This window comes from Balearica regulorum, chromosome Z (genome assembly GCF_011004875.1).
Source record: "Balearica regulorum gibbericeps isolate bBalReg1 chromosome Z, bBalReg1.pri, whole genome shotgun sequence".
NCBI lineage: Eukaryota > Metazoa > Chordata > Aves > Gruiformes > Gruidae > Balearica > Balearica regulorum.
In genome coordinates, this window is record NC_046220.1 from 57,650,302 (window position 1) to 57,670,290 (window position 19,989).

The window sequence follows — 19,989 nt, forward strand, 5'->3', positions numbered from 1 at the left end:
GTGGCTTTATCCACGAAGACATCAATGGCTGCGGTCTCCTGCTTCTCAAGGTTTTCTTGACTGCCAGAACAATACTCATTTTCACCCCAAAGGAATGACTATTACTTTCTTCTTCCCTCTAGGAATAATGCTGGAGTTGTCTTTCAAGCAAAGTGGAATAATCTTCTCCAGTTCCACCCATAAAGGACTAAGTCAGTCCTAAGTGGGACAGCGCATCTTACTAAGAATGACATTTGCCAGAGAGGGGCAGTCAAGGATGAAAGTTAAGCAGCAAGAACAGCACGTTTCAACAAAATCTGGGAGATCCTAGAATTAAGACATTTGTTATCATCTTTTGCTCGACATGCATCCATGGTGGATGCGCCCAACACGCAAGCTTTTCATGGGATTCTGCATCCACATCATGCATTTGATAACAATGTCAAAACCCATCCCATGAAGCAACACAGAAAACTTCAACTTGAGCTGGTCCAGTCTGGCAAAGGCACAAGTCATTCGAACAATTATATGGGGATTAACTAAATCTTAGATGAGGGGGTCACTAAAGGGTAAAATGAACTGCCATCTCTCACCTCAGGATGTGTTTTCTGGTCTTTTAATCATTCCTGTGTCTCCTGCCTGACCCCTTCCAAGTTTAAGCCCAGGTGTGCTGGTTCGGACCATGGCTATATCCCCACACCAGCTATAAAGAGAAACCTAGGGAACAGTACGAACGGGGCAAACAAATGTGGTACTTCCCTCGCCCCCTGTCCCAGCCTCCCATTGCTTTTGGCTCAGTGACGTTCCTGAGCCTGGTGTGGTATGCTTACTTAATAACCACCAACGATTTACCTCCCAATATCCATTGAGAGCCCACTTTCTCATACGTACAATGTCACCAGGGAAAAAGTCCCACTAGTTCCACAGGCACCTCACCAGTTTCAGGCACAGAAGACACCAAGCCTCCTTCCCACCACCACAGATCTGCCTGAAAGAGCTCTACCAGTCCTTGGTCATCCTTTTCTACAAGGAACCACTAACATTCAGCACATTACCCTCCTGGCCATTAGCTTCTCTGCAGTGACAATGTTTCTCAGGGACAGACTGCTCTGTTTTTCACTTCTGGTATGGGTTAAAGTAGCTCTTGCTTGCACCTGACCAACTATCTAGCCAAGTGCTCACACAGTGTACCTCTGTCTTCTCCACCGCTTGCCAGTCCATGCGCCTTTCCATCACCTACCAAGATGACCTGTGGCGATTCCAGGCTTGCTTCCAAGATACCACTGGGAAGACCACACAGCTTACAGCCAAAAGCAGGTCCCCCTAGAGACTCCTCTAGAAAGACCACCTCATTAGATTCCCCAACTCAGACCCACGCTTTCAGACTGATAGGATCATCCTTCTAAAACCATGTAACACATACAATATTGGCTTTCTGTCAATTCAGTTTCCTAATCAAGATGTCAGGGGATACAAAAATCAAACGCTTTGCAGAATTTGATTGCATCAACATGTCACTTTGTCAAGCAATTTTGTAATGATAAAAGACTACTAACTTGACAGAATCCTTTACCCATAAACTTTCATTAATTCATCTGTGAGCATCCTTTTAACAGTTCCATTTCTCTTCCCCCTGCACATTTCAGTCTGCTGTGGACTGTTCTGCTGTTTTCACAAAAACTAGTGTCAGGCTGATGGATTTGTAGCCACCCATCCCGCAACACTCGCTGTTTTTAAATACTAGCATGACATCAGCTTTCTTCCAGGCCTTAGGAATTTCCCCAGTGCTACAAGACTTACTGGAAATCAGCATTAATGGACCAGAGAGATCCTCAGCCAAGTTTTCTGTTGCTGTTTGTTGTTGTTTTTTTAACTGCTGCATGCAAGTAATCCAATCCTGCTGATTTCAGTTACTGTTGGAAATGAAAGCAGAATATCAGCATCTCCACATACAGCAATATCATCTGCCTTTCTTCAAAGCAAAGATCAGAAAAAGTTATTGAGTTTTTCTTCCTCTCTTCAACATGTAAAATTATTATCCCGTAATGGGTCAAATAACTGTTAACTCTGTGTGTGTGTGCACTCCTAAATACAACTAAAAAAACTCTCAAATTGAACATTGTTAACCTTTTTTCAAAGGAAAATGTGATATGGGAGAAAAAAACAAGGAGGGAGAAGTCCCAGACAGAATACTGCAGCTTGGCATCATAAGTTTCTCAGTACTACACACAGCCCCAATCCAGCTCCAGCTAAGAGGAGCTGAAATACCACCACTGATTTCAGTAGAACTGGAGAGGGCACATTTTGTTCACATTTCGTGTACACTTAATAAAAATGATCTGCTGCAAACATTTAGCACGCAACTTAAAAATCCTCCTAATACAGCTGAAGAAATAAAACCTACAGAAAATAATTTTTATTTCCACACTTAATACAAGCTTCAGGCCCTCAATAAGATGTCTACAGCAGCAAATTCCACTTTCAACATCTTCTGCCACTGACTAGAGCAGAATATTTTATTTTTTTATATAAGCTAGGGGGGCAATGCTTGTTCTTTCCTCACTTGCACTTTTGGTCTTTATAATACAGCTACACTGACTGTATTCAAATCTTTATTGGCAAAAAAGAACAGTTTTGGTAAAGAAAAAGCATTCAAAATCTTTGAACATGGCTTTGAATCTGTGAAGATGCTAGGGACTATTTTAATGCTGCAGCATATATTTGTTCACACTGAACTCAACCAGCAGGATTATTTACATATCTAAAATTATTAGCATGCATGACAGCTAACAGGATCAGGACCAATAAAATTAGTGCTTCAGAAAATTAGGAGCCTAAGAAACAAGTGCCATTTTCAATCTTTAGTATAACGACCGGGAGTATGACTACTATGTATGCATATATACATGCTGTTATTCATCTTGAGATACCCGATTTGAGAAAGAAATTTACAAACATTTAACTCACTGCATTCAGACATTCAACATGCTACCCAACTTCTAAAAAAATAGAGGAAGAAATTAAAAAAGAAAGGAAATTAGGAAAGAAAACCATATTTCTAGACAGTGATGGAAAACAGCCCAGACACCTGCAGGTGCAAAGAAGCAAATTGAGAGGAGGAGAAAGAAACTCGGTGTGGATTAAATGTAAAGGGATTTAAGTCATTAACAAGAGATCAAAGAGAACATTAGAAGGGAGGGAAGGCTTTACAAGTGTCTGAGATAGGAGACCTTGGAGGAAATATGACTGGGATAAAATCATTATGGCTCACACTAAAAATAATAAAGGGAGTAGGACAATGGTTGGAATTAGATGGAGTCCATGCTTGGTTATAAGCTATATGATGACAGAAACCCAAAAGGTTTCTAAAAAAGACCAAAGGGAAATAACAGGAGGGTTTTTTCATTCTGTCTCCTAATACGTGATGGAAAAACCAATATCAGGAGCAGTAAAGAACCATTGTAGACACCCACTGTGCCTGGGCAAGTGAGCAAACATCACATGCATGTGCATCACTTTTGTACACGATTGACAGTGTTGCATGAATGCAACAACATTTGCACTCATAAAATCTGTTCCATGCAAATACAAATTGATCAGTAATGAATTTTGTTCATGCGCAACTGACAGACAGAAATGCACAGTGACTGGAACTACAGTAGCTTACATCATCTGAGGTTCAGTTGTGCCCATGTTGATCGTCATCCAAGTCAGCAAATGGTGGCCTATGCTGTAAGCAATAGAAATAGTATGAATAGAAACTGGAGACAGGAATTGAAGGGAAAAAAAAAAAAAAGGCATTCAATCTCATTGCAAAGGAAGAGAAGCTCAGTGCTTAACTGACCCTCCACAAGCTCTTCAAGAAACATATGACAGAAGTGCATAAACGATGTTTGTATACTTAAGGAATTGACCTATTCACAATTCTGACTAAGACTAGCAGGTACTCAAACTCAGGAGAGAGTTTAGCAAAGTTCAGAAAAAAAAAAAAAAAGAGGAATTAGAAGCAGCGTATGAAAAAGTATTCCTACAAAAGGAACCTTCAAAACTGCATTTCAGTCCCCACATCATTAAGTGACAAATCTACTGAAAACAGAAAATGGGCCAACAGGCTGAATTAGGAAGTCAGTTGATAAATAAAGCTAATGAAAGCAGTCTCCAAGGTATAAGAAAGCACATGAAAAAAAGAAAAAGCAAGAAATCATGCCAGTGCTCAGTTAAGGAAGCGTGCAGTACTCCTTCACTCCCCACTTATATCTTTTCTAAAAACAAAAAAGAAAGCCCCACGCATTCAGATAAGTCATAATAACTGTTTCAAGGACACAGAAAGGAACAAGAGGTTAGCTGCAGATAGTGTAATAATGTGCCCACAGATAGAAAATTCTTAGTACATCTTCTGCTTCTGCTCCATTCCTTATCTCAGTGTTCATAATGACAAATGGAAAGCACAAGCCAGCACAGATAACTCTCTAAATGTGAATGCACATATGCAAATGCCAGCGTGGCGGAGGAAGAACTTCCAAGGCACAAAGAACAATAGGGCTGCCCACCAGCCTTGCTGGCCTTTGGTGGGAAGAGAGGCTCCAAGCACCCAGGTGCTGGGACAGTGTACATGGTGAAGTCCATTCAGCACACAGCAAACGCCACTTGGCAGGGACCTTGCTCTAACCGGTAGCTCTACGTCTGGAAACCTCGCCTGGTGCAAGAAAAGTCGGACAGAAAGATGCTGCCAACACAGAAAGCCCTCAGGCGAAAGATTTTTGGGGGAAAAAAAAAATCTACTGCCAATTCTTTAGGGGAGAAAACCTCTTCTCAAACACAACAGAAGGATGGAAATACCTTCCGAGCTGCCTGTGGGTTTTCACCTCCACCTCTCCAGCCAAAAGGCGGTCACAGAAGCCCTGAGGCTGAGCAGCCCTTCTCTCCCAAAGTAACTGGGTCTGGATATGTCATGGCTGGTCCTTGGCACCCCTGATTCCACGACATGCTGCAGAGACACCCCCCCCAGCCCGCGCTGGGGTGAAGCAGGGTGAAGACAGCCCCGGACAAACCCCACAGTACCACTTGCACAGAAAAAGAAAAATAATCTTCTCTGAGGTTTTAAAAATCTTTTTATGCTGCTATTCATTTTTGTACTTCCACTGAGGCTTAAGACAGGATCAAAAGCCTGAAAGGAAAAATAAACTTCATTTAGAGACTTAACTCTGAAAATTCTCGCTACTTCTACCTGTTTCACCAACACAACAGAACGACTACACTTTTGACAGTCTGTGTCTCGTATGGCCCATCAGATATTGGCTCAGACAAAACACAGGCGCCTAGACACACACACAAAGCTGCAAAGACAACAAACAAATATTGCTCGAAAGGAGGAGCAGGGAAAGTGCAAGCTTTGCAAGCTGCAGGCTCCAGAACTGGAGAATTAACTGGAAACATCTAATCAGGGATGCAGAACCCTGTAACATTATGATTTATTTAACACAATCAAACAATGGCCAGAGGCAATGAATCATATAGGAGATGACAAAGCTGCAGGAGATTTCCGTCATCTAGTTTAACCTGCGCATTGATCAGAGTTTACCCCCATATTAATCACTTGAGATCGTAATCTAACACACTCTTAAACACCTCTTCTGATTATGCTTCACTTACCCCCTTGTCCTTATGCAGGTCACTCCATTGCTAATTGCACTTCTAGTTAGGAGAAAAAGTGTCTACTGTCTAATTTAATTTTGTCTTTTTTAGTTTCAAGCCGTTGCTCCTTGTTATGCTGTCTCAAGCACTGTAAATAATCCCTCCCCCTCCTCCATATTATTACCTCTCAAATATTTATAGACTGTTATATCCACCCTTAGTCTCCTTTTCTACAAGCCATACATCATTTTTGTCACCCTTCCCTCTATCCTTTCAGATTTATCTATGTCCTTTTATAATGAGATGCTCAAAACTCCTTTGCAGCGTTCCCAAGTACAATGAAACCAAAGCAGCAGAGAGGCAGAAACGCCCCCCTTGCTTCACAAGCAATGCCTTTTTAAGCAACTGTGAGCAAAACACGTGTGATTTTTGTAGGAACTGAAAATTATAAAGCCATGGCCAGCACACTGCTGACTGCTTTGTTCACTACATAGCTGTATCAGTCAGAAATTTAAAAAGCCTATGAAAGTTTTATCCTAAACCAAAGAAAGATTGTGCAAAGTGAAACACTCCCTGAATACTTACGTGGTCCAGTTTGAAAGAGATTTAGCAACTGAGAAAACCACCATATAGGCAGAAGACTGTCTCCAGCAACTGCTTACCAAGATAAAGTCTAACCTGTGCTGTGGAAATACTGCCTACGCAAAAGAGGTAAGGCAGTTCAAACTCTTACAAGAGACACAGGGAAATGTGATTCTTTTTCTCTCATCTTAACTGCAGCCATCTGGAGAAAAACAGATTATTATGGATGGAAAGGTATTAGTTATTCATAGGTGAAGGATACAAAACTTACTTCTTTGCCAGCTGTACAATCTGGTAAAGACACATCATGTTCAAATATATTATTTTCTTTTGAAAAGAGTTTTGTTGGCTGTGAGAGAAGCTGGGGAAAAGCACCAGGAAGCAATGGATGGGGTTGCCTGGCTCTCAGTATTGAAGGAGAGTTGGCAGGACCATCGAGCAGCCAGCAACTTCAACTGGTGAAGAAGTAGAGGGTGCAGCAGGAGAAAATCATTGTCAGAAAGTAACAAGGAGACGAAGAGAAAAGGAAAGAGCAAGATGATGGATCAGTAACCACTCCAGACCCACCAAGACCTCTAAAGACATGCAGCCATCATGTTAGCCCTGGCACAGGCAGGCAAAGCAGCTCATGCCTCCTCCTTACTGCTCAGCCCTGCTGAGGCTGCTGCCACCTTAACTAGCAACCCTCTCTCCACCACCTGTCAACTTCCATGATGCTAATTTTCTGTTGAAATCTACTGTAGATTTAGTCATTGAGTGGTTTTAGGGCAAAAGAGACAGGATTTCTTTCCCAGGCTTGCAAATGCTGATCAGTATTGAGGCTGGCTGAATTTCAAATTTGAATACGTTGACTTAATGTCAATACAAAAAAGTAGGCATTTCACAGATTCACAGAATAGTTTAGTTTGGAAAGGACGTCTAAAGGCCAGCTGGCCCAAACTCTGTTCAAAGCAGGGCCAGCTTCACAGTTGGATCATGTTGTTCAGGCACCATCCAGCTGCATTTTGAGTCTCCCCAAGGATGGAGACTCCACAACCTCTCTGGGAAACTTTTTCCAGTGCCTGAGCACTCTCATGGTGAAACGTCCATGGCAGCTTCCTCATGTTGCCCATCAGTTGACTAGAATGAGACTTTTTTTGATAAAACCAAAATTCTGACAGCACATGACACTATACTGTAAAGACTTAAAAGGACTTTCTTTCAAAAAGAAAGTTTCTCTTTTTTTTTTTTTAAACCAGGACATGGTATCTTCCAGTAACTTTTTTTTTAACCTCATTATCTATGCAGCACAACATCTGCAAGGTCATGCCATCAATTTTTGAAATCACAATACATTGTCATAGAAAAGATAACATCAGAAAAGCACAGGAAGAGAAAAGAAGGCAAGGTAGGGTTTTCAGAGGCACCTAGGGCACTGCAAATTCAAAAGGATCTCAGTACCGTCATTCATTAGGTGTAGTATTACTGCTGACCCCACTACAGTCCATATTCATGAGCAGATAAAAACCCATCTGTTCCTCACAAAGTTTCAAAGTGAAGGCAGCACCTACTTAGAGAAATGTAAAAAGAACACTATTTTGTCTCCATCACACATGATAAATGTAGTAAAGAGAAATAACAAGCACAAGCTTATTACTCACAATTGCTGACAACGACGTTTAACTTGTCAACCAGTGATACTATGAAGGCACCTGAACAACGCCATCACTAATGGTCATTGCAAAGCCAACAGGAAATCGACCACCGCAGAGCACAGGACCTGGCATTTAGCATCATACAGTAATCCCATCTATATTGGATGCTTCTAAATTGGGCCCACATGAACACAGCATAGCAGAATAAAGGAGTGCTTTCCAGCATCTTCAGATAATCAGGTAATGCATGGTGCAGCCACCCTAACCCATCCGCCAAATGCCAAACATGGCCTTTAGTCTGTGATGAGGACCAAATAAAATGGAGGAAAGGTGAAATGCACTGCCTCCTTCCTTTAGTGTAAGCAGCTCTCACTCAAAGGTGTTTCATGATCATGCTTCTCCCCTGCCTCCTGGTGATGTCTAAATATTAAAAGGGCAGAGGTACCAAAATGACATGGAACAGGGAAGAACCCAGGTTTTAAAAACAGCATGTCTGAAAGGCATGTTTTAAATGCCTCACCATAGTCTCTTCCTGAGTTTTGCACACTAGTTAACCTAACAAGATGTACTTAGTCTACAGAAGGCAGGACAATTACTTTATAAGCCCTGGGATCACAACTTCTTGTTGCTTTGTACAATTAAAGCCTTTGCTCTCAGAAACCTGCAAGTTTTTAAGGGAAAATGCATAGAAACTACAAAATCTGTTTGCAAGAGGTTCTGCTAACGCCCTGCAACCGCCGTCTGCTCCCTTCCAACTGCCCTGCAAATTCCCAGTTTGCTTTGAGTGGGGAAGATACACACCATCCAAAGTAAACACGGTTTCCAAGCTTGAGATGGTAAATGGACAAAACCCTATGCTATAACCATGATAAGTCATTTTTCCCCTTTTCAGAAACAGTATGTCATGAAGGGATCTGAAAAATTGTCTCTGGTCTCTCCAGGTGTCACAGCATTTCTGATCTGCCAATAAAATGGATACAGTGAGGAAAGACTCTCTCTCTGGCACTACATCTGATTTGTGTGACTCCTTCACACATTACTCCTCTGCTGGCAAACAGCGCTCTGTGTGATGGCAGTCCAAAAGAAAAACTGCTCTTCTGAAGCCAAAAACTTACAGGAGGAACGGAATTACACTGTCAAAACCACCTCTTGCCCAGTCTAATGTGTGTCGTACAGGGGACGCAGCACTCCCTGGTGCTTGCAGGGAGCTGCTCACTTCCCCTGCCACGAAGGGTTTCAGTCTCTCTACCTGCCTTAATGATTACTGTAAATTCTTGCAAAATCAGCATCTCAGCCTACCAAACTGAGAGACCGTGACACTTGCTCCGACAGGATGTCTTGTTTTGCTTGCAGTTGAGGGTACCAGTAAAATGACAGAACAGCAATGCAAGAATCCTTCAAGTACCTGGTTCCGAAACAACCTGACACTTAAAACAAGAACTTTGCATCACATGGCACTTTACAGTTTCTTGTCTAACAAAAGATCTTTATATGCTAGAAAAAGAAAGCATCAAAACATTTAAGCGGTATTCCTCACTGAAAAATCAGACTTTCCAGGGTGAAGCCTGTACTCTGACACCTGATGAAGTCACCCTACAGGTCTGGCGGAACATAGAGCAGCTTCTGCAGCTTCAGAGCCAGCACGCGGTCACTGGTGAAATCCATACCCATGAGTACTTACACTGCTTTCAACAGACGAACCCACCAAAATTATTTGGGACAGAACTTTATGCAGTGCAGTTGCTTTCGAGCTAAGCATGAATTTCTGTTGCCACTTAGGTGCCTAAAAACAAAATTATGAACCTAATTTCCTATTCATTCCCAGATTCTACCATTTCTGGTGAACAAAACTGACCCTGCCTTGATTCTTGGCTGGAATCACACCTTCTCTCTGGACATGAAGCTGTGTATTTTAAATGTTGTCACCCACACACAGTTATTTAGTAAAATGCTTGAGAAACAATGTATTTGAATTGCTCACAAAGAAAAATCCACTGTTAAGAAAGATGACTGCAAACCATTTACAATTGCTTTGACCAAAAATTTTCAAACAACTCAAATTACTTTAGAATTAGGCATTTTCATATTTTCAAGTCTTTGTTCAAGCATGTGAATTGCCTTAAGCTTGTTTAATGAATGTTTTTCATTAAAAGACCATAATTTAATTGAATTAATAAGAAATTATTAAAGTGGGATTAATAAATTAAATACCTCCACCGACATTTTAAAAACATTAAGATCAAAGCTTATGCAAATTTTGTTGACAGTAAGACAATTTCATTTTTTGGCCTTTCTGTATAAGCAATGGTTTTCTTGTTCTCCTGAGTTACACACAATCTCTATACGTTACTGAATATACTACTTTAATCTTTAGCTAGCCTTTTCCATGTCTATAGACAAAGCATGCAGTAATCCAAATATGAAAGGAGTAATTGCGTCGATTCAAAGGTGACACTAACATGACTGCAATAATGAAAACAAAAAAGCTAATAAAAAGCTATTTACTGTTTTATCAACCACTACTTCTAAAAGCTTCCCAAAGAAATTCCTCCATATTGGTCTGAAACTGCCTGTCTGCAATGGATGCAACAAATCCATCTGACAAGGCTTTAAATGGCCTGCAAAACAGAGTGATGTCGCTTGACAGACACACAGATGTGCTGTCCTTTTATTAGTTAATGCAAGGCATTGTCCACTTTAGAAGCATCTTTTTAACTGGGAAGTATATTCACCTGTATTATTGACATCAGCACAGATGATTAAAAATGAATGAAATTTCCTTTTATTTTCCTCTATGTTTGCTTTTTTCTTTTCTGTCTACACATCAGATTCATTTTTATACATACTCAATTGCTGTATCTGTTAGGTATAAACTCTGCATAGGAAAAAGCACTCTGCCTAGTCTTCACTTCAGCACTTTAAGTCCTGGCCACGCTTAGCCATAGTTTTATTGAATCCGCAGACAAACACTGTTTGTTTTTTTGTTTTGGGGTGGGGGTTTTGTTCATTTTACAATGGTTAAATGCAATACAGTAAGGTGTAGTACAGTCGAAGGACTGTGTCAGTCTTTCGTAGTTCCTCACACCTGGCCACACAGAACAGACATACCACCACATCAAGTCACGTAAGGTAGGCAGCTCTCTGCCAATGACATTACCTACACACTTGGCTCCTATACAATGCTGAAAACTCCCCATTTTGAAGAAGATACAGAGCCAGCCAACATGCATTTGCCAGGACTGTGGCAGGAGTACATATTCTGGGAGAAAGGAGAAAAGCTTCTCATAAATCTCTACTTGCAGGTACACACCCTGCTGAATTCAATGACAGTGCCAGTCTTTACCAAACTAATTCTGATTTTCAAGTAAAAATAACTAATTAAGATATGAAAGACTGTTTTTCCCTTTTGCTAACCGTACCAACAGTGCAAGACCATTCTTGGAAAGCGGACTCTCCATAACCCCAAAGCCGCAGAGAGGGGAAGAGATGCAACAACAGGCAGGCGTAAGCAACCTCAGCCCTTGCCCCCAGCCACGAGCATCGCTCTCCCAGCACTTTACCTGACTGCGTGCTAGCTGCTGTCATGGCTGTACTCGTCGAGTGTGTAGGGCTGCTGCTTTCCAACAGGAGACAAGAGCTGCCACCACTGTTCTTCTTAACAAACGTCTCGGGGGCACTCGGCAGGGGCACTGGGTGGCTGATCCCCAGTTCCTCTTCTTGAGCTTGCTGCCTTCTCAGCGCAACCTGGGAACAAGAAGACAGGCATAGGGCATACTCTCTGGCTTGAGCACAATTTATAATGGCAACAACGGAAGACTCAAACTCAAGGCTCTTTGCTTCCTCTTGGTACTCTCTACAGTGTTGATGTCACCATCCAGCCAGTGGGTACAGGAGGATAGAAAGGTTATAAAGCCATTCAAAACCAATGCCTTTTTTGTGTCCAAACATGTATGAACAAACCTATGAAATGCTGGTGCTATATACATCTTTCTCCAGTGAGGCTGCATGAGGACGTATTAAAGCTGACTGCACTCACCCGACACAGCTGCTCTTGGGCAAAGCATACCGTGAAAAGTGTAGTCACTACCCTCCTCTCTGCTGACAAACAGCTGATGGGGATCAGAAATTCATCTACCTGCAGGGCTCTGCTGTGCCTCTTCATTAATATAAAGCAGCTCTTTGTGAGAGCTTATACCTGCAATCTGCTGCTCTGTCCAAGCCTGATGGGCTCCCTTGCTGGCTCTTTGCTGGAAATCTAGACCTTCACAAGAATTTCAGCACACTGTACAGAGAGAGCCAGCACGGAAGAAGCCCAGCAAATGTGGGGAACCATCCTATGAGCATCTCAGCCAGCATCACACACATTGTAAACAGCTCCCCAGGCCTGGAGCAGCTGGAGCTCCCCATTTCTTTCCCAACACTGTTTCAAAGCCTAGCTGGTACTGGCCAAGCCCACAGGCACTACGCAGTCTGCACACGGGTGCAAACAAACTGTACTTGTTGCTTACTGAAGATACAGAGAACCCCTTCTGCCTCATCTGAACTGGCAGATCAATTTTGCACAGCTGTCCACTGATGCCAAGTTGTGGTATGTGTCCAGGCAGTGTACATGACACTGGTGGCTTTACAGCTACCTATCCTGCAACTTGCCAGGTGACTGATTTGCATCTGTATTTGAACCTTGGAAATCTGTCCCAGATTACAGACTGGGATCAGGGGCTTTTCTTGCTGAAAATTCTCCTGGGTAAGCTGGACAGGACCTCCCTCCATTTCCACATTCAATAGCAACAATCTTCTAACACAGATGCGTAATACCATTAGAGAAATTAACAACGGCTCTTGCAATACAGACATCCCAAACAGGAGGTGTAGACTTGCAACCACCACGGGTAACTTTGTCTTCACAAGCCAATAACCTTGACCTGTAAAATTCCACCAGCGGCAAGGGGCTTACTGCAGAAATATATCAAAAGGGGGAAAGTCAGACTTTCCATGTGTTAACTCCTACACAGACAACGTTTGGTTAGTGAGGCTTTCAAAGCCCCTTTCAAACACTAGGCAGGAAACAGAAAACCCCCAGGAGGGCCACCACCAGAACTGGCTAGCAGGAGGCATTCACCACCTGACAGAGGCTGCTGGGCAGAACAGTCTGTGCAGAAGGGGACACTTGTGCAGGGAACACCCCATTTTGTGCTCCCTCCCCCGAGGCAGGCAGCAAAGGGATCCATGTTTATTATTCCGTGCTCCACACCGGGCAGAGAAAGCACATGTAACTTGGGCATATTAACAATTTCTGGACTGCCATGCCACCGACAAGAAGGAATTATTTAAATGAATAAAAGCTCCCAGTGGGTTCAGAGGACGTTTGGTATATCTGCACTGAATAATTAAATAAAAAAGCCGGGAAGGATTTAACCCAGGGCTGTTGAGGTTTTTAAAACGTGTCAGTGGGACACTGATTTTATGCAGGATCACAAAGCTCTCTGAGCGCATGTTAGTTGCAAACTGTGTCAGTGGGTCTCGTATCACTGCCTTCGCTTGCACCAGTAGTCCTAAAGCCTTCCAATTAATTTGTCTGCAGGGGGCTATTTACACGAACGAGAACGTGCCACCCCGCTCACAGAGCTCAGGCACGCTAGTAGCCATTACGCTCCCAGGACTACTCCTGATGATGTTTTCAAGATAAAGATCGTAAGGACTAATACTGCAGTGATTTATATAGCCGAGGAGCTGTGACTTCAGCGGGACTACCTAACGAAAAAAGTTATTCCAACACAGAACTGGATGCAATTTGGTTCTTTCTATTATTGAGTCCTCGTTTAGATTTAAGACAACCCAGCTGCACAGCTATTTACAGAGCCGCTCTATGCAAAATCAGCAATAACGGCGTTTAAATAAATAAATAAATAAATAAAATTTTTTAAATGCACTCAACTAAAGCCACCTAGCATCAGGAAAATCAGCAGATACACCGAATCTGAAACTACCGGTGTGAAATAGTCTCGCTAACCAATTAGTTGGCTACGTTGCTCATTATCTAGTTAAACACAAGTTGAAAACCGGCAATTTGACGTTAACTGTAAGTGTTCCTCTGCGAAGGTTTTAAACCGGATCCGCGCAGTTCAGGACCGCCAGCACGTTTCGGCTGTGCGCAGTTTCAGACGGAGATGCGTTCAGGCGTGCTCAGCGGTGAGCAGCCAGACCTGCCGCTGGCCGCTGCTGCTGCTAGCTCACCGCCACTTAAATCCTACACGCCTTCAAGGCATCTCCTATTTTCATTAAAAAACAAAAACAAAACAACCCCCCCCCCCCCCCAAAAAAAAACAGAACACAAAAAAACCCCAAACCAAAAAAACCGAAACCTAAGAGAAAGCGAAAAGCCTCATTAATTTAGGACGACGGCGGTGTAACTCCAGCCCGGGGCGCGGCTTCCCCGCGGCCGCGCTGTCTCAGCGCTCCGCACCGCGGCACCCACCGCTTGGCTCCGGCGGGCACCAAACGCCTCAGGGAGCGCAGGAACGACCCCACCGCCGGCAGCACGCCGGGCAGCCAGCCCACCCCGCTCCGGGCAGACCCCGCCGAGGCGGCGGCCGCCGGCGGGTGGCCGCCCCGCGGGGCTCACCTGCGCTGCCATCACCCGCTGCCGCTCGGCGATCAGGCTGCACTTCTTGCACTGGCAGTCCCGCCACATGCAGAACCGCTTGTGCCCCTTCAGCGGCGAGGAGTAGCCGTGGTTGCGGCAGCGGGCACACTTGGGCAGACGCGGAGGTTTCTTCCCCGCCGCGGCGGCCGCGGCGACCCCGTCCGCTGGGGCGGCCGCCATGAGGGCCGCCGCCTTCCCGAAGCCGCCCGCCTTTTCCCCCGGCCCCGCGGCGTCCGGGGGCTTGCTGAAGGCCGGGGAGTCACTAGGCATCGCGACGGGCCGGGGGTAGCCGGGCGACGGAGCGGCACGGCTCTGCGCTGCCCCGTCCCGTCCCACCACACTGCGCGTTTTGGCGGGCAGCAACAGCCCCCTCCCCCGACCGGTCCGTGCGGCCGCGAAGCCCTCTCTGCCCCCGCGGGCCAGGCGCCGGGGGTGGGGGAGCGGCCACCCCTCCCTCCCTGCCCCGCCCAGCCCGGCCTGCGGCGGCCGCACGGCGGGCAGCGGCGACTCTCGCCCCGACCAGCCGCCTGGCCGTCGGGTGCGCGGGGGTAGTGGTGGGTGCTGGGCCGGGGTGGCCCCAAACCCCTGGCTTCGTGCTGGAGGAACGGGCGGGCCTCGGCTCACCCGCGCTGCCCGCAGCCCCGCACGACAACTCGCCTCTCGCTCCCGGTCGGCAACGGCTCCGCGGCCGCCCCGCAGTCTGCGGCCGCACGGCCCTTCCTGCCGGGGCAGGGTCCGGCGCACGCCCCGCCATTGGCGGTAACGCCGGTCGTCGTCTAAGGGAGCGACCCGGGATCCAGAGAGGCCATTTTTAAGCCCTGGGTTCCCCTGGGTTGGGCAGGCCGGGTTTGGTTAGGCGACCAACATGGCCTGGGCCAGGCAGAGGTGTGACCCCAAAGTAAAACACTCGAGTTGTCGCAGCTCAGCAGCTCTCTTTTGGCTCCTTGCTGCCCTGCATCTCCTCTTTGCAGGTTGCCTTACGCTCATATCCCCAAATCGGTATAAGCACGCTTTGATTGATACCTGTGCGGGCAGCCGATCCCAAGAAATGCAGACAGTGAGACCGGGGTGACAACTCAGTACCCAGCGCCTCTGGGGCAGGCGTGGGTGGCTAGAGCAGGTGTGCTCTGCAGCGGAAGATGCTTTTTCTTTTCTTTTTTTTACATAGGCTCCCCTTCCAACTTGGCACCGTGTGATTTATAGAGCCATGCAGCTCTACAGATATTATTTACAGTATTAATATTTCCTCTGTTACACCTTTAAATCTTTCTGGGCTCAACTTTAGATGACGCTATCTTCATGCTGAAATGAAACTATTAAATTACATCTCAATCTAAGATGAATGACAACTGTCAAATGAGTGACTCAACAGAGATGAAGCAGAAAGCGCCTGCGATTATGTGAGGCTGATTTATAAAGATTGCATAAAGATTTCTATAACCCCAGCTTCATGACTCAGCATATCAGATGGTAATAAGTTACAGTAGGTAGAAATTTATTTCTGCTAGAAGAAGCCAAGCAAAGCTTCTCCCTCTTCGAGATCAGCTATCTCCCAGCTAATTCCGCTCCGACTGAGTCTCCCTGCCAGAAACAATCAATGCCCATCCCAACCTGAAGAAAGCCCCAGATCTTTGCTGCTTCATGCTTTGCATTAGCATTTGCTAAATTACTTTTAAACAACTTTCTCCTTCATAGTACAACATTGGAAGCATTTATGACACTTTCCATCCTCCAGAAAGACTGTGTTAAAATACTTGTGTTAAGCCCCAGTCTGGAGCAGTCAGAGGGTGCTCAGCTGAGGCACCAGCAGAAGCGGGGTGGGCTTGGCACGGGGGTGTGACAATCATTCGACTTGCAGAAACCGAAGCTTTTCCCTTGCATCGCTTTGCTGGGATTGACATTTCTAATGTCAATAACTGCACATTTTCCTGCAAAAGAGGAGATGAATACAATGTTTAGTGGAACAAAAATATGATTTGCCTATACACTCAATGATGCATATCACTAATACTTAAGGAGGTGAACAATGCACTCAGGCATGCTTAGCTTCCTGTATCAAAACGTGAAATTTCTCCCTGAATGAAACCAGTTGAGACCTTCTCAACTTCATAGGGGCATTGATCAGGTGCTGAAGTCGTTGTCTAGGAGCGAGTCTTGAAAGTGAAACTCCAGTTTGTGAAGTTCTGCGCATAGCTGAGCACACAGACAGTGATGTTTTCAGGTGCTCAGATGCAAATTGTCTTGAAGTCAATTGAAAATGCAAATTAAAAAGGATATGAAAGGAGGCTAAATCAAAAAACCAAGAAAGGCAAAATAAAATAAAACCCAACAAACTTGAGGTATGAAAAGGTAGAAGAAAAAGCACATCAGAAATGGCAGGAGGAGGAGGAAGAGGAAAAACTGGAAGGAGTGAAAAACAGAGGAAAAAGAAGAGAAGCACAGTGCATAAAGCAGGCAAAGACAAGCAAAGGAGAAATAATAGCAGTCACCAGCTGCTTATATATGACTTTTCACTACGAACTAAGTGGGACAGCCAAGATCAGAGATGAATCACAAGATGCAAAAAATGCAACAGTTCCAAGAAGAACATTAATTCAGCTGTCTTTCACATAACTAGTATTTTCTGCTCCTGCTTTTCAGGCTAACTGCACAGATCTGTATTATCCATAATGTTACAGAACCTATTGGCGAGGAACAAAATATTAATGTTGTTAGCACCTATCTAGTATTTTGTGTTCTGGATGAATACCACAAAAATACCTAGATGCCTGATGAATACGAGTACATGGTTGATCCTTTAACGATGAATGCCTTTGGTAGCTCAAGTCACACTTTGAGTACGGTTTTAGTGTGTAATGTTTGTCTCAAATTTTTTTCCTCGGTATTTGGTGAGGATGACAACACATTACTGGATTTGACATCCGTTGGAGTAATGAAGGAATAGGAGAGGATTATAAACTGCCAACAGTTCTAACACGAATCAGAGCAATCTCACTGCTAGTCTTCAGGAAATTGTAGTCATTCATTTAATGTAAGTCTGGGCGTCTCTAATTTGAATCCAGCAATGATGTCAGTGACTAAATGTTACTGCAGTTTGCTGTCACCTTTGGAAATAACTGTAATTAATGTTTCTGGTGAAAAAAACAATAGGAATCAGGTTATATTTTTGCTTTTTTTCTAAGTAGCTGACAGTTGTCCTTTAGCTTTAACTTTTTTTGCACCAGTTTTTAAAGTACCAAATGTCATCTGTTAGTGATGATGTATCCTTTGCTGATGCATGCCTTTAGCTGATCCCTTGAACCTTGCAAAAATGTTTTATTTGTTAACAAGACCATAATTTTGAGGGTCAGATGTGAACAAGCCATGTCCCAACCACCACATTTGACATGACTGAGCATCTCAGTAGAGAGGTCACAAATTAAAGAGGACTCAATTCTGATGCCATTGCCTGGAAAGCGAAGACCTCTAGTTTTACAGAAGTCAGTGGGGCTGAGTGCATTTAGGAAGTTCATTTTGGAGATCTGCTAGATCTGATTCTTTTTAGTATTATTTTGGTGTCAGTGGATCAAGCCTGAGGGTTTTTGCCCCTCTGTTTACAGCAGATCTTTCTGACTCTCTTAGGTCATTTTGCAGACAGTATCACCAGGGCTGGTTGTAGATTCCCAACAGAGCCTCAGCTGCAGGAGTGGTGAGGGGTAGAAGATAAAGCATTCACACTGCCAGTTTGCATTGTTTGAAAACATCAATGTGTCCGTAAACACTCTGGACATTTAGAACAAAATATCAAAGACAGCCAGAGGGAGTCAAGCAAAGGAAGGAAATGGTGCCAGCACATTCCCTTGAGGCACTGGCAGGGTCTGGGAAACTCCTCAGTGCTGGACTTGCCGGCAGCTTTGGGTGTCGTGGCTGCCCTACGGCTATGAAATTAGCAGAATAAACAGGTGTATAGCTACCACCATCGCCAGTCCTGGAGCTATGTTAGTCCACACATGTCACTTACTCATGTGAGTCATCAGCTTGATATCAGCTGGTTTACTTGTGCTAGTAGCCTCCCATGAAAACGTAAGTATTTACTGTAGGGACAGGCATGATCGTGACAACTAGATTTAAAAGATACTTCAGGAAAAATCCAGTAGGTGGCATAAATAAACCATGCAATTTTTGCAGTTTCACCCGTATAGTTGTGCAGTTCTCTTTTCTTTCATTAATTCCTTATTTAAACCTCCTTTAACTTACAGGAAAGCTGAAGTTTTGTCCCCTGGCTCTTAAAACACAATGCCACAGGCCAAGTTTTGTATTCCAGGCAGAGAAATTTCTTGACATTTTCCAGCAGCATATAGCTTTTTTTTGGTTGGTTGGTTGGTTTTGGGTCTTTTGGAGGTTTTTTTTTGGGTCTCTTTTTTCTGTATTTATATTTTGACGCTTTCTGTTTTCAAGTTATACCTCTAAAACTGCCAGCACCAGAACAAAAGGTAAGGGTTTCTTCCTAGGACAGGCAGATCTGAATCCAACATTGTGTTGAAATGCCCGATATTTACAAGAGTTTAAAATCACCCCTAGAGTTGCTGTCTCAGACACTCCTCTGTGATGCTATAATAGTGTTGGCACCAGCAGCTTTACTCAAGATCAATGAATTCTGATAAGCCACTGATGGCTTTTGCTAAAAGTCCATTCAGTCAAGCTGAATCTTTCATTCAGCATAAGATTTAAAATACTTCATTCTTCCTTGCTCCAAAAGTGTTTCTAGGGCATGGGGCCTTCAGGTGTAGGGAGCCCTGGTGTGCTGCTTGGCCCTCTTCTCCTCAAACTCCTTTTTCCTTTACCGTCTGTGTCTCAGGGGCTCATGTTCACTGAGTGAACAACTGAGGCAGTTTATAGCACTGCCGCCACTTGTCTGCTTGGTGCTTTTCCTCAGAGAGAATGAGGAGAGTCCCTGAGGAGGGGGTCCACAGCCTCTCACCAGCGAGCTCAGGGACGTCTTGCTGCACCAGTCTGAAAAGCTGCTGTGCCCAGCTCCGCTTGCAAAGACCACTGGTTGTTGGCAAGGTGGGTCAGAATGTCTATGCTCTTCAGCACCCTTAGTTCACGAGCAAATTGGTGCAAATGCAGACCCACGGGGAAGATAAGGTGTGACATGCATCCAGGGGTCCCTTCTCCAAAGAGTGCAGGAAGGGATGTTGGCAGGGAACGGTATCAGCTGTATCCCAAATTAGAGAGCAGGCCTGCCACAGCAGGTAAGATGCTTAATGACCATTGAAGTAGGAGTTTCATTCACACTCTGCATGCTGATGTTCTCCTGACATGTGGAAAGGGAGCCTCCATATCAGAAACTTAAGGTGAGCTACAGATGAGAAAAGCCACCAGATTCTTGACTGAGCAAATGCATGTTTGTTATCAAGATACACACTAGTCAGAATGTAGAGTTTAATGGTCCAAATGTCTGGGTCATGGTAAAAATTATTTATGTAAAAATCAAGAAAAGCCTGCCTGTAACAACTGATGGCTCTTCCCCTTCAC

The 19,989-nt window shown here is 44.4% G+C and overlaps 1 protein-coding gene across 1 annotated transcript in view; it reads right to left on the reverse strand.

Annotated features, from left to right (window-relative positions):
- Positions 1–14,742, reverse strand: part of DMRT1 (doublesex and mab-3 related transcription factor 1) — a 59,973-nt gene extending 45,231 nt beyond the window's left edge. The window contains exons 1-2 of the mRNA XM_075740089.1: positions 14,452–14,742; positions 11,390–11,573 (exon numbers count right to left, since the gene is read on the reverse strand). Of these exons, the coding sequence (XP_075596204.1) occupies positions 11,390–11,573; positions 14,452–14,742 (475 nt within the window). The remainder of the gene's footprint in view (positions 1–11,389; positions 11,574–14,451) is intronic.
- Positions 14,743–19,989: the final 5,247 nt, after the last annotated feature.